The 12,808-nt window shown below is 42.0% G+C and overlaps 2 protein-coding genes across 2 annotated transcripts in view; one reads left to right on the top strand and one right to left on the bottom strand.

Annotated features, from left to right (window-relative positions):
- Positions 1-442: 442 nt before the first annotated feature.
- Positions 443-8,581, bottom strand: slc4a1ap (solute carrier family 4 member 1 adaptor protein; the record flags this gene model as incomplete). Its single annotated transcript, XM_079694746.1, is given in 24 exon segments — positions 443-1,292; positions 2,288-2,357; positions 2,446-2,519; positions 2,623-2,706; positions 3,369-3,594; positions 3,696-3,769; positions 3,772-3,791; positions 4,644-4,815; positions 4,818-4,832; positions 4,934-5,003; positions 6,142-6,158; positions 6,161-6,289; positions 6,377-6,439; positions 6,442-6,515; positions 6,599-6,659; positions 6,741-6,782; positions 6,785-6,805; positions 6,808-6,867; positions 6,994-7,216; positions 7,875-8,080; positions 8,083-8,193; positions 8,196-8,255; positions 8,258-8,386; positions 8,389-8,581. Coding segments are annotated over 24 exon segments (2,244 nt in total), but the record flags the coding sequence as incomplete, so codon positions are not given.
- Positions 8,582-10,033: 1,452 nt separating this feature from the next.
- supt7l (SPT7 like, STAGA complex subunit gamma) overlaps positions 10,034-12,808 on the top strand; it is a gene marked incomplete at its 5' end in the record, with an annotated part of 7,867 nt that continues 5,092 nt past the window's right edge. The window contains 3 exon segments of the mRNA XM_079694747.1: positions 10,034-10,060; positions 10,063-10,463; positions 11,417-11,741. Of these exon segments, the coding sequence (XP_079550873.1) occupies positions 10,034-10,060; positions 10,063-10,463; positions 11,417-11,741 (753 nt within the window).

Here is a 12,808-nt window from a genome sequence, read left to right as displayed (position 1 = left end):
TGTCGAGCACAGAAAGGTAAAGTTGCTATATATTTTAAATATAGCAACTCTACCTGATACAGACATTTCTTTTAACTTGGGCCTTTTTTTTTTATTAAGGTGACTTTGGATTTCCTGCAGCCCATATCCATAACTACCTCATACTATCCCTTTATTCTGATAGGCGTATGTTTTATCATTGGAACATCGTCCATAAGGTGCCAGGTGAACGCCAGCGGACTCCTCTGGTGTTTTGGGCAGGGAGGAGTGCTTTCCGTCAGTGATTAGTCACAGCACGGAACATCACGGCAGAGATCAACAGCCAACACCACGAGCCTCTCAGTGCCAGATTATTCGCTGAGAAACACTGTGTGTGTGTGAGGCAGCTTCTGATGAAGAAAGACCCAGAATGTAGGGAAGGAATAAGAGGATGAATGTGAAGCGTGTAAAACAGTAAAACAGGTAATGTACAGACAATTTATTTAACATTTATATAACAAAAATACAATTATTTACTTTGAGGGTTTGGAGTATGGCGGTATACCAACAGCACTGAGTGGGATTTCAGAGAGAGGAATCCTGCTCTGGGCAAACACACCAATCGCTGAGTCACCGTTAAAGACAATCTTGTTAAAAAGAGAACTTTGAGAAGGTTGTGTGTACACGCAGGCACACACTCCACTTAGCTTGAGTCATTGTCAGCTTGCATTTCAAGCAGTAAGCCATCCAAGTGTCCAGATGGTCAGAAAAGCTGCTTCAGTGCTCTCCCTCTCTTTCTCCTTTAGAATAAAACATTTTTTTTTCTTTTTAAATGATGCCAAATATGCCGTTTGGATGTCAGGTGGATTCAAACTGCAAGAGCCAGAGAGCTGAATTCAGATCAGTTACCGCTCATGCTCTGTTGATTTGTTTTATTTTCTGCTTGGATGATAAAGAATTAAAAGTAAAAGAAAAAAAGGCTTTCATCTCTATTGTTGTCATGGGTGGTAAGGAGGCTGCCAGCGGGCTGCCTGCCCAGTGTCTGCTCACAGGGCTTGCCAGATAATGCGAAATAGAATGTATTTTTTGCTTATGAGCATGCAAAGATAAAGAAAGGTGCTGCATTATTTCCCTCCTGCAGGCCCCTGAACGCCTCGCAGGGACTGGCAGAGAGGGGGTAATGGTCGGCGCTGAGGAGACTGCAGGCTTTGTGTTGCAGGTATTGTACGCAGAATAAAAGCTGCCGGAGCGGACACACAAGAGCTTTCTCTCTTCTGTTTCCCCTCAGTAGCCAAACTTGTCGTTGAGGTGTGTGCGGCCATCTCCAGACTGACCTGAGTACAGAAAAATAGAGAATTAGATTCAAAGTGATCACCAATTCATGTTCAGAGAAAGGAAATCACCAACAGAATAAGATGTCCCTTTTCTAACTAATCACAATCCTAACATGACTCATCTGAATTAGTTCTGACCCCAACTCCAACTTCGGTTTGGCAGCTGTTTCACATTTATTTTCATTCAAGCTTATCTTATCATTTTTGGAGGACTTTGTTGTGCATTCCTGAGCAAACAATGATAATGTTGCTGCAATGTCCGCCGCAGTAATAGACGATGAAAGCCTGTTCACTTCCCTGTTATTCCTGTGCCGAGTAGGCCAGGAAACTACAAGCCTGTCATTGTCAACAAGTGTTTGTCAGCTTAAAGAAACAGAAGCCTTATCCTTATCCTGGGCACCTACTTTGTTTCATATCTGAATACAAATATTATCCAGCTTTCTCCTCCTTTGGGGAAAAGGTGTAAAGATTGAGGCCTAGTTCACAAATACAAGGGAATTTAAAGATTCCCTAATACGGTATTTACATAGTGACATCACTATGTAACACTCACACTTCTATTGGCTAGCGCTCCAACACATTGTACGAGAGGCTTATGGGCAGGACATATCTAAGCGGTTGACCAATCACAACAGAGGCGGCCAGCTAACCAATCAGAGCAGACTGGGCTCTGGTTTCAGACAGAGGGTGAAAAGAGGTGCTGCAGCACAGGCAGTATGAGAAGAATAAAGAGCTTTTTGAACATTAAAGCACGGAGACATGTCACAGTAGAGGCACTACATACATAAACCTGAATATAAGCATGATAGGGCCCCTTTGATGCAACCTCTGGAAAAAAGTCCAAACGCATTGAAAAAGCTTAAGGTTTACATGTAGAGACAAATAACTGGAACAAAGAGCAATAGCAGTATGTTAAACAAGTGACTTAATAAGATTGAGTCATGAGTACATGATCAGTTGGTCAGAAAGTATCGGAGTCTTGTGCTGATATGTACCTGTCGGAGGCAGCCACACACAATAATCCGGGTCGTCCTCTGGATACTTTTCAGAGAGCTGCTTCGGTGGCTGCGGGGAGAAAAACCATGAGAATGATAACCCTTCTACGTCACACTCTTACTATTAGAAATATGTGTTGTCATGTGTGATGACCCACCCTGCTGGGGCCCATCACTTTCTTCTTCACGTTCTTCCTGGGTCTGGGCTGTGCCGCTGGCTCTCCATCACTTCCTGTTCCCATAGAGATGGAGGTAAAGCCCATTAGAGAGGAAGCACTAAAACACAATAACCAGCATTGGAGACTAATAGGGAAAGAAGAAAACACAGTGTCCACCTGGACTCGTTGGGGTCTCAGCCTGAGGACCCTTCTTCTCCACTTCATCACACTCCTCACTCTTCCTCGGTTTGCGGCCTGGCTCTATTATTAATTGGTACAAGCAATAATTAAAGAGTGATTATTAATACAGGAACAATGTTTAAAACCACACTAATTTTTCTTTATATAACTCTAAAATAAAACAACAGTAGTGGAATGTAACAAATTACATTTTGAGGTACTTCTACTTTACCTGAGGATTTTTTTTTAATTGTATACTTCTATTTCACTACATTTTGGAACACAATATGTACTTTCTACTGCCATTACATTATCTGACAGCTGTAGTATCTTTACAGATTCAGATAATCAGCTCATAAAAAATATAAACCCATAAATAATCCATCACACATAACGAGTACTTTTAACTTTAGTGCTTTTTGATGCAAATACTTTGGTACTTTTGAAAGCAGGACTTTAACTTGAATGTTTTTAAAACATAGTATTGCTTCTTTAACTTAATAAAAAAATCAGTACTTCTTTAACCTAAGTTCAACAGCATGCTATTCACATATGTAACACATACTGCCCCCTAGTGGTGCACACAAAAAGTACTACTACTACTACTACTACTACTACTACTACTACTACTACTACTACTACTACTACGAAGAAGCATTTACAAAATCTAAACTAAAGAAGGGTTACTATCCTCTTTAAATATACCTACTTGAAAATTCCTCCAAATCTTAAGGGCTTTTTACCTTTGGGCTCTTGTGACCTCCGTTTCTGCGTCTTCTGTAGAGACGTGGATGCTTCAGACTCTTCATCATTATTCTCAGACCTAGTTTCACCCTCTTGATCATCATTATCCTCGTTTTTCTCTGCTTCCTCCTCCTCCTTTTCTTCCTCTTCCTCCTCTCCACTGGGTGGAAGTTCTTTCATGTTGAACAGCTCTGCGGGTAAGTTGGGGCGCTTCGGAGGCAACTTCTACATGAGAGGAGGAAACATCAGTAGGAGAAAGAAGGAGAGTAAAAAGACGGCAAAGAAAGGTTTTTTTAGAGACATGAAAGATGCCGAACAACACGCACCCCGATGGTCCCAGTCTTCAGTCGGAACTTGCTTCCTCCCTTCATGGCTCCGAACAGCGGTAAGGACTTTTTAGCTTCTCCGGCTCTGAGCTTCCACTGTGACAAACACACATCAAAATACCTTTTGAACATTTTAATGTGGCTTGAGTTATATATTTTTTTATGAATTTCATGTTAACTCTAGGGAATTTACCCAAAAAATGATATGAATGAAATTACTCCACTTTAAAGGGATAGTTTGGATGTTTTAAAGCAGGTTTTGTAAGAGGTACTCGCCACATCAATGTGTCGTAGATGCTCCCACTTCGTAAGAATAGGCAGAAGCACAGAAGCTTTAACCACTTTTTAAAAACAAGCCCACCAAAAAAAATTGGATTTGAGTTCGAGTTACTTTTAAACAATATAGGTGTACGCTAAAATTTGAATATTTTCACCCTTTTATCTCACTGTTAAACAATCCTCTCTGGAGGGGATCTGAAGCGTTTATCTGTGCTTCCTTCAAAGCCACCAAACTACATTCACAAAACCCACATTGTACTTCACTGAACACAGAAGTTGTTGGTTTACTCTGGCCTGGAATAGATAGCCCGTCTGTGTTATTGTTGGGAATGTGTGTTTCATAGGGTGATTCACCAGGGTCACAGAAACAACACGACCAAAGTCAGCCATAAAGGCAGCGACAGACAACTTGTGTGAGTTGAATACGGTCAAATGACAGTTTTTCTCAATGGAGGCTGGTGGCTTTGAAGAGAGTTGTAAGGTATTCAGTTTTCTGGCTGAAGGGGACACTGAATGCCAGGTAAAGCAGTTCAAATATTGAAAATAACGCGATGACTTAAACTGAGATATAAAAATATATCTTTAGGAAGGATGTGCTGACACTATCAAACTCTGGGTGTATTCTACAGTTCTCAGCAGTATGACATTGAACGCAGCACTGTGTCTGACCCTGGGAGCAGTGAAGGCATCTGAGCGGGCCGCGTCAGCTCCACCAGTTTGCGGAGCCTCTGAACCTCTTTGCGTAAGTCGGCCGAGTGCACATGAAGCTTCCTGCGCTCCACGGCGTCCATGGCAACCTCGCTCCTCACCGCCGTCATGAAGGCGTCCAGAGGGTCGTCAGAGAGGGGCCGGAGGAGTCTGAGGGGGGGGGGGGGGGGGTGGGGGAGGGGAGAGACATACAGTAAGGCATTGTGGGATCAGTACACAGAAGAGTGATTACTCAGGCCGTCAGGACTCACCTCCTTTCCCTCCACTCAGCTTCCTCTGAGTCTCCGCCAGCTCCTTCTCCACCTCTGACAGTTTGGACACCTATAAGGAAATCAAATACATGACCGTTTTTACCGAAACATACATTACATATTACATATTGAGTACTTCCTAAAAAAAAAGTGAAATCCTTTTCTATTAATAAAATAAAGAGCCCCTTCCTAAACCCTTTAGTGGCCACCAGCATTTAAGCATGTATTAACATTATTCTGACTGAGAGGCGATAAAGTGTGGTTTATAAGGTTTGTGATTTTTATAGCATGTAAATACTGTAGTATGAAAAAACAGAGACAGATTCCACGATATCTGACGAAATTCATAATTAGCGGTTTTAGTAGCATGTGAAAGACCCAGAAATACTGACCAATCAGAACCATTGGGCTTCTTCTAAAGGGGAACTTAAAATGACAGGCGATATTGGTATGACAAACGTTTTTTCCAACATCTCAAAAGATTTACACATATACCAGTAGAAAATAAAATGTTACTTTTTTTTCAAAATGTTTGTTTGTTCCATAATTTGGCTTTTCTTTTTAAATCATTTTGTGACATTCTCACTGAAGAGACTTGCAATTATTTGCCCTAGACTTCTGCTTTCAGATGTAGTTCATTATGAAGTTATTACCTTATCCGATAATAATCCAATGCAGAGGCAATAATGTAATATAATACATTATTTTATATATATTAAATATGTATATATGTATTTCTATAGTCTTAAAGTTACAGCCGGCCCTTTGAGTGAAACCATAATGTTAATGTGCCCGTGATGAAATTGAGTTTGACACCCCTGGTATAGAGACACAAAGTGATCTATACATTGTATGTCAAATACAGTATGCCAAATATATCTGGATGTCCTACTACCACACATTTGAGGAATAGCTTGCATTTTTCGGGGCTGTTGTGACCCACAATCCCTTGCGTAACAGATTTATCATTAAAAGGAACAAAGAAATAGTATGTTATTAGGACTGAGCCTTTTTCTCTTCTCCATATCAGCACTCTGTCATACTTGTCAATGCGAGTGTCCAACATACTGATGATGTGGGATTGGCAAACACATGTAATAAAGGAAACAGTGAATACTATAAGGTGATTATTAAAGATGTATGGATCAGAATACAGTAATAAGTGTAACACAGTTTTGTAAACATGAACGAGTAGGCGGATTATTTACCAATGATTCGTAGGTCGCTCATCCACCTTCCCCGCCTTTTTCATCTCTCGTTCCTCTTCTTTTCCACAGTGCCGGTCCAGGAAGTTGTCATCGTCGCTGTCGTAGAAGTCCTCGTCCTCCCAGTTCTTCTTCTTGCGCTTACGGGACACTAGAAAGAGTATTTTTAAACAAACTGTTAATGCAGTCCTTCGTATTATTAATTACATTTTTGACACGTTCCCTCTGGAGTTCCCACCTGCTTCCTGTCGCAGCAGCCCTCTGGCCTCCAGCATCCGACAGGCGTCCAGGCAGCACTGGATGCTGCGTCCTTCTTCTTCCCTGTGTGGGTCACCTCGGCAACCAGCTGTCGGCCCATGGCGTCGTCCACCGGGAGCCTGATGAAAACATTAATGTGTGACTCTACAGACTTTCTGACGACATGGAAATATGTTTTTTAAACTCTGCAAACGTCACTCACTGTATTCTGCAAAGCCAGCTGCCATGGCTTTGGTCTTCATACTCAAACTCCAGCTCCTCTCCTAAGACAAAGCACGTTAAAGTCAGGAAACACAAGAAACAGAAGGAACGGATGTCTGTGGATTAACGGTAAATCTCGTCACCCTCTCTGTCGTAGAAGCCCTGCAGAGCCTTCTTTGGGTCTTCAGGTACGCGGCCTCCTGGTCTCCTGGAACTCGGTTGAAAACGGTTTTTCCTCGTTCTCGTCTTCCTCCGGAGCCGCTTCTTCACCTGCAGCGTGGATTTAAAGAGACAGATGGAATGAAAGGAAAGTGGAACAACAAGGATTAAGGTGCTTCTGAAGAGAAAGTTGGCAACAACAAGAGAAATGTCAACACAGATGACATATAAGCTCACCCATTCCCCAAGAACAGCCCGACTCATCGTTTGACGGTTTGCCTGGGACCTTGCTGCCTTCAGATTGCCCGTCTTCCTCCTTCTCATCATCATCATCATCATCATCATCATCGGACCCGTCTCCTGTCATCCTCTTCTCCAGCTCTTCCCTCCGTTTCCGGCCTCTCTCCCTCAGCTCGGTCACCGTTAGCTCGGACTCCTTTTCCTCATCAAACTCTGGACCCTGTGGAACAAGGGAAGGGGGGGAAAGCACACATTACTCCATGCATTCCTACATAACCCACAACGCACCTCACCATCAATAGTTCAGTCAGAGATTTAGGTGTGTTATGCTAGTAGTAACTAATGTAGGCCAAGCCTAACTTGTTGTTGTTCAAAAACCCAACCAACGCTGACTCAAGTGACATCACACACACCTCCAAATGGAGTCAAAAAAGGCTTTGAAAAAATGTCACGTATGCATTCAAACTCTACTAGAGAGAATAATATTTGTATTCAATATAATGTTCTGATATTTTTTATTTATTAATGTCGTTGGGTTTTATTCAAAAGTTAAATTTTTTCAGTAAAAGAACATTTTAAATTATTTCCATTCCATTTCTATTTGTAAAAATACTTCATAAATACTTTAGATATTAATGTTTTTTCTTATTTGTGCATATTTATTTAATTCTAAGTTTGTTTGCGCTTGTGTATGTAGTAGACAATTGTTTAAAATAAAAGCAAACAATCCTATATTTAGTTAATTTATTTTATTTTATGATTTTATTTTAATAGCCGGTACCTAGCTTGTAGTAAAGTGTAGAGTGACCCATCCCAAAGCTTTTAATGTAATCTTTCACATGTCAGTATATTAATTGGGGGTCAGCATCTGGATTTACCTGCAGGATGAAAAGCCTCGTGCTCCCACCAAACTTTAACACATGTCCCACACGGATCCTGATGAAGGTCTTGGGAGGGATCTTGTTCTTGTTGACCACAGTGCCGTGAGTGCTGCCCAGATCATGGACGTAGAAGCCCCTCTCCTCCCCCACAGACTGCCCCTCTCCCTGCTCTCTGCGGTACTGGATGATGGCGTGGTACCTGAGATGGAGGGATGATCCAGAGGGACGTCACACACAGGTAGACGTCCAACCACGATGTAGCTTTTATCTGTCAGGGGCACCGTGTCAATTATGGTGCCGTTTTTAAGGATTTCAGAGCATAGGGATTATCAGGAGCCGTGCCTCCCCAGAGTGGCTCTGTGTATGGGATAGGGGGAATTTACCAACTGGGGGCCCTTTAGCAGACTGTAGCACCCTTGGCTTCGCTTCTTGCTTGGTTTTGACAGGAGCCACGCTCTTGTCTTTAGCGCATTTCTTCTCCTCTTCTTGGCTCTTTTCGTGGGTTTGCTGTCAATAACAACACCAAAAGAATATGCACTTTCTGTTTCCACGTCTTTAGCTTCGTTTTCTTCTTTCACGTGTTTTATCTCGACTGCTGCTGGTTTGGACGGAGCTGCGTTACTGCGTTTGATAGTGAGGGAAGGAACTGCGAAGAGAGCCGGTTTTTTAAACGTGTCCTCTTTTTCAGGGTCATTTTCTTGAAGGTTTTGTTTTCAGGTCCTCCCTTATTCCCTTCGGTCGTGCACTCGTCTGTTTCCATTGTAGAGTGATCCGTATTTTCCAAACACACGTCTGACGGCGGGGAGGCGGCCATGTTTATTTGGTGCGACTGTAAAATGTGCCCGGCTTTTTTCCGGAGGCTCCATAAAACCGCTTATAAATAGTATTTTACAAAACACTAATGTAAATAAATCGTTTAAAAACACAAATACATGGAATTTCAAATGGATCTATTATTTTATGCCTGTCACAACAAATGTTTGTGGCGGAACTAAACTTCTTGTTCATATGTTCACCCGAGGTTTTTGCAAAAAGCACGGACATACTCGTTTCCTGTGCAACTTCCTTCAAAGACACAACAGCCATTGGTTTCAAATATTAACCACCGTGTCATTCATTCCTGTGTAATGTGAGTTGATGTTGCATTTTTTATTTATAGAATTTAGGTAGATAAACATGTGAACTGGGCTAGCTAGCCTGTAGCCTTCTCGTTGCTCCTATATGAATGCGTTACTTGCTGCTCTATTGTTTGCTGCTGTACCAAACTCCTGTCACACACCTGACGTTCTTTGTTGTTCTGCTATAGCGAAATAATATTCCTGTAAAAAGTTGAATGTAATGCATACGCAAATCAATGCGTATGCGAATACTTGACTATTCGTCAAATACAAAGTCTTGAGTTTCCAGATACATTCTTTGACCATAAACAATGCATCGCCGGCTCTTGTCTTCATAGTGTATTTTTAATCAAAAAGCAGTATGAACCGGTTATACTTGTTATTGAGTAAGCGAAAGATGATCACAACATAAGCTCCAATGTTGTTACAGGTCTGAAAACATGGTCTATAAGTTGTGATCCCTATTCACTTCACAATACATTTGGCGGCTATTGACTACTAGTATTTAGCGTGTTTACCTTTTGTTATGTTTAGTTGACAATCTATATGGGCAAAAACCACAGCTACGAAAAGTGATGGATTAGATGTTAACTATTCAATTAACAACTATGTTGGTAATCAGTTTGAGAAGATGTTTAAATTTGGCTTCTTTAATGTGAAATATTTCTGGTCTCTTTCATTTTCTATGACACGCAAACTGAATGCATTGAGTTGTTCACTAAACAAGACATTTGACAAAGTTATCTTGGGCTCTGAAACACTGGTCAATATTTTTCAGACAATGTATTGAGAAAATAATCAACAGATTAAATGACTGTTAATGAATGTTGGTTGCAACCCAAGCAAAAACACATTTTAAAAAGCCCAAAAGAGTTGTAATTAATTATTTAATTGAAGGTGTATCCAAATATCCCAATCAGTGCTTCTTCTGTTTTCATCTGATGTTTTTATACCAACTTTAGCCTTTATTGTGATTGTCGCCTTTCTAATTTTCAGATTCAATTCCAGTTTGGATTTCTCCAGCTTTGATCCCCCATCATGATGCGTTACTGGGGCGAGATCCCCGGGCCAGCGGGGGCTCCTCCAGCCGCAGCTCCTTCGACCTGCTCCAGCGTGAGTTCCGCTCAGTGGAGATGCAGGACCCCCCCCTGCACCAACCCTCGGCCCAGCGCCCCCGCCCCACCACGATGCTGGACATCCCCTCAGAGCCCTGCAGCCTCACCATCCACACCGTGCAGCTGTGTCAGCACACCCGCCGCCTCCGGGGCCTCCTGTCTGCAGCCCAGGCCCAGGGTCAGTGCTCAGCGACCTCTGAGGGCGGCAGCAAGCTGGAGGAGGCTGACACCAACCTGCCGCTGCGTCCTCCCACCCCCCCCAACATGCCCGATGACCTGCTACCTGCAGACAGCAAAGCCCCGCGGCAGCCCTTCCTGCTCCGACAAAGTGACCCTGAGAGTGACTTCTACAAGTGAGTCCATTAAGCATATAAATTGTAGACTAAAAAGTCACTTAAAGGTGGGGTAGGTAATTTTGGAGAAACCAGCTCGAGTGCGCAAGAATTTGAAAATACACAACCGGAACAAATGTGCCACTTCCTTACAGAGCCCCTCCTCCAACACACACAAACGCGCACATGACCAATGAGGGCACAAGATATGTTGGTGCACAGATGGAAGGCTGACAGGCAGGTAGGCCATCCAGTTATTTTAGCCGGGCCGGCTCAAATGATTGGTCGTGCTTTTTACAGTACTACGGCTTCCACAGATGACATTTTTTAATGGATCTTTTGTCAAAGCACTTCAGATATTCATTGCTATCGGGATGTTAAGAGCATTCCATGGAATATAACAAAAAGTGTATCTCGAGCCGGTTTCTCAAACGTACCTACCCCACCTTTAAAGGTTAAGATCTTTTAACCTTTCTTTTACTTTTTTTTTTTTACATATTTATCAACATTTTAGGGATATGACCTCATACTGGGTGATTTGGCCATAATGTCTTATTCCTATACAGAGCTAATTTTCATTAAAGATTGTATTATAAATGTCAATTGACAGCATTATAATAAGAACCCACTTTGACAATAGATTATTGTTGAAGTATTTTAAGGCAAACATGTGGTACCTGCTTGTGAATATCACTTTAAACAAATGTATTGTATATGTTTTATTATGATTTCATCAGAACATGTATCCATAGATATTAAAAGATCCTTAGATAGTCTCTAAAGGCATATAGTTGAAATACATTTTTAAAAAATGGTTTTGGTCTTATGGTTTTGAAAGGTAATATAATTTTCCCTGTAGGGACCCTGATTGAAACACAATAAATGATGATCATGAATTATCGACCGGCCGTTCCAAAATTCATCAACCACTCATCATCTATCCCCTTTCCTCTCTTGGTTCCCTCCCTCCTAAGGGGTAAAGGTGAGCCGGTCACAGAGCTGAGCTGGCCCTCCTGCAGGCAGCTGCTCTATCAGTCCGTGGCCACCATCTTGGCCCACGCCGGCTTCGAGTCGGCTCAGGAGAGCGTGCTGGAGACCCTCACCGACCTGGTCCATGAGCATTACCTGCGCCTCTCCAGGAAGCTGCGGGTGGCGGTGGACCGCGAGGCCCGGCTGGGGGCCAGTCCCTTCCCCGACGTGGTGGAGCAGGTGTTCCACGAGGTGGGCATCGGCAGCGTGCTGGCCCTGCAGCACTTCTGGCAAGTGAGGATCAAAGACTACCACAGCTACATGCTGCAGGTGAGGGGGGAGGGGGGAGGGCGGGGAGGGCATTACTGTTCAGAGGGTTGGTTTTTTGACAATCACTGTCACAAGGATTTAAAGGCTTTCCTGTCATATGCACAATAGCTCCAGGTAGTTTTGGCAAAAACAAATCTAAAGGCTTCTTCAACTATGCAAAATACAATATCAAAATATATAAAATATAGTGCAATACAAACAACTGTGACATTTGGCAGCTTTCCATAGTCTGACATTCTATTTCTACTTGGGAATCTATATTGATATCTGTGGGTTTGTTTTGTGGCCAGTGGTGCAAATCATAGGTGGGAATGATTTATGGAAGAATACATTTTTAAAGGAGTTTTGCATCTATGTGAAGAATCAACTTGGGCATTTCAAAAACTGGATTTAAAAAAAAAAAAGATGTAATTCCTCTCTGTTATATCATATTCACAAACCGTTTCTGTCAGTCTTCCAATAATGACCAAATATAGATATCATGACAGAAAGTTCAATATGTGGTGATAAGGGGGATGTTTACATTTTTCAGTACTTTTATAACTTTGTTAATGTAATTGTAAAATGTCATCATGTAGCATTTTGATATAAAGTGTATTTTGGAAAAAGCCAGTTTTATTAATAAATTAATTGTTAATTATTTATTCATCAAAAACATCAAAACAAATTCCGGTTACACCTTCTTCAATATGAACTTTCTCTACACAAAAAAATGTGAAGACCCGCCATTAGCGTTTACCACCTCTACTGTAGGATACCATCAGAACTGAAAAACTGTGGGTTAATTATTGAAACGTTTCCCTTTTTTATTTAGTCAAATCAACAATTAATTGGAAATAACAGTCAGCAGATGAAATGATAATCCCATTTGGCACAGCGATGTCAGTGCAAGCTGCCAGGGCTTCACCACAACAATGCTGAGTCATCTCACAAAGCATAAAGAAGTTGGTGCGAGTGAGAACAGAGGAGCGTATGGCAACTCGTGTGCAAGCTGCTTGGAAGTGAGACAAACCAAACGGGAGATATTTAGCGACTTCTCTGCCAACAGGACTTCTAAAGATAGACAC

This window comes from Notothenia rossii (genome assembly GCF_949606895.1).
Source record: "Notothenia rossii genome assembly, chromosome: 7".
Taxonomy (NCBI): Eukaryota; Metazoa; Chordata; class Actinopteri; order Perciformes; family Nototheniidae; genus Notothenia; species Notothenia rossii.
Note: the sequence above shows the minus strand (reverse complement) of the source record. Positions and strands in the feature narration are given on the sequence as shown.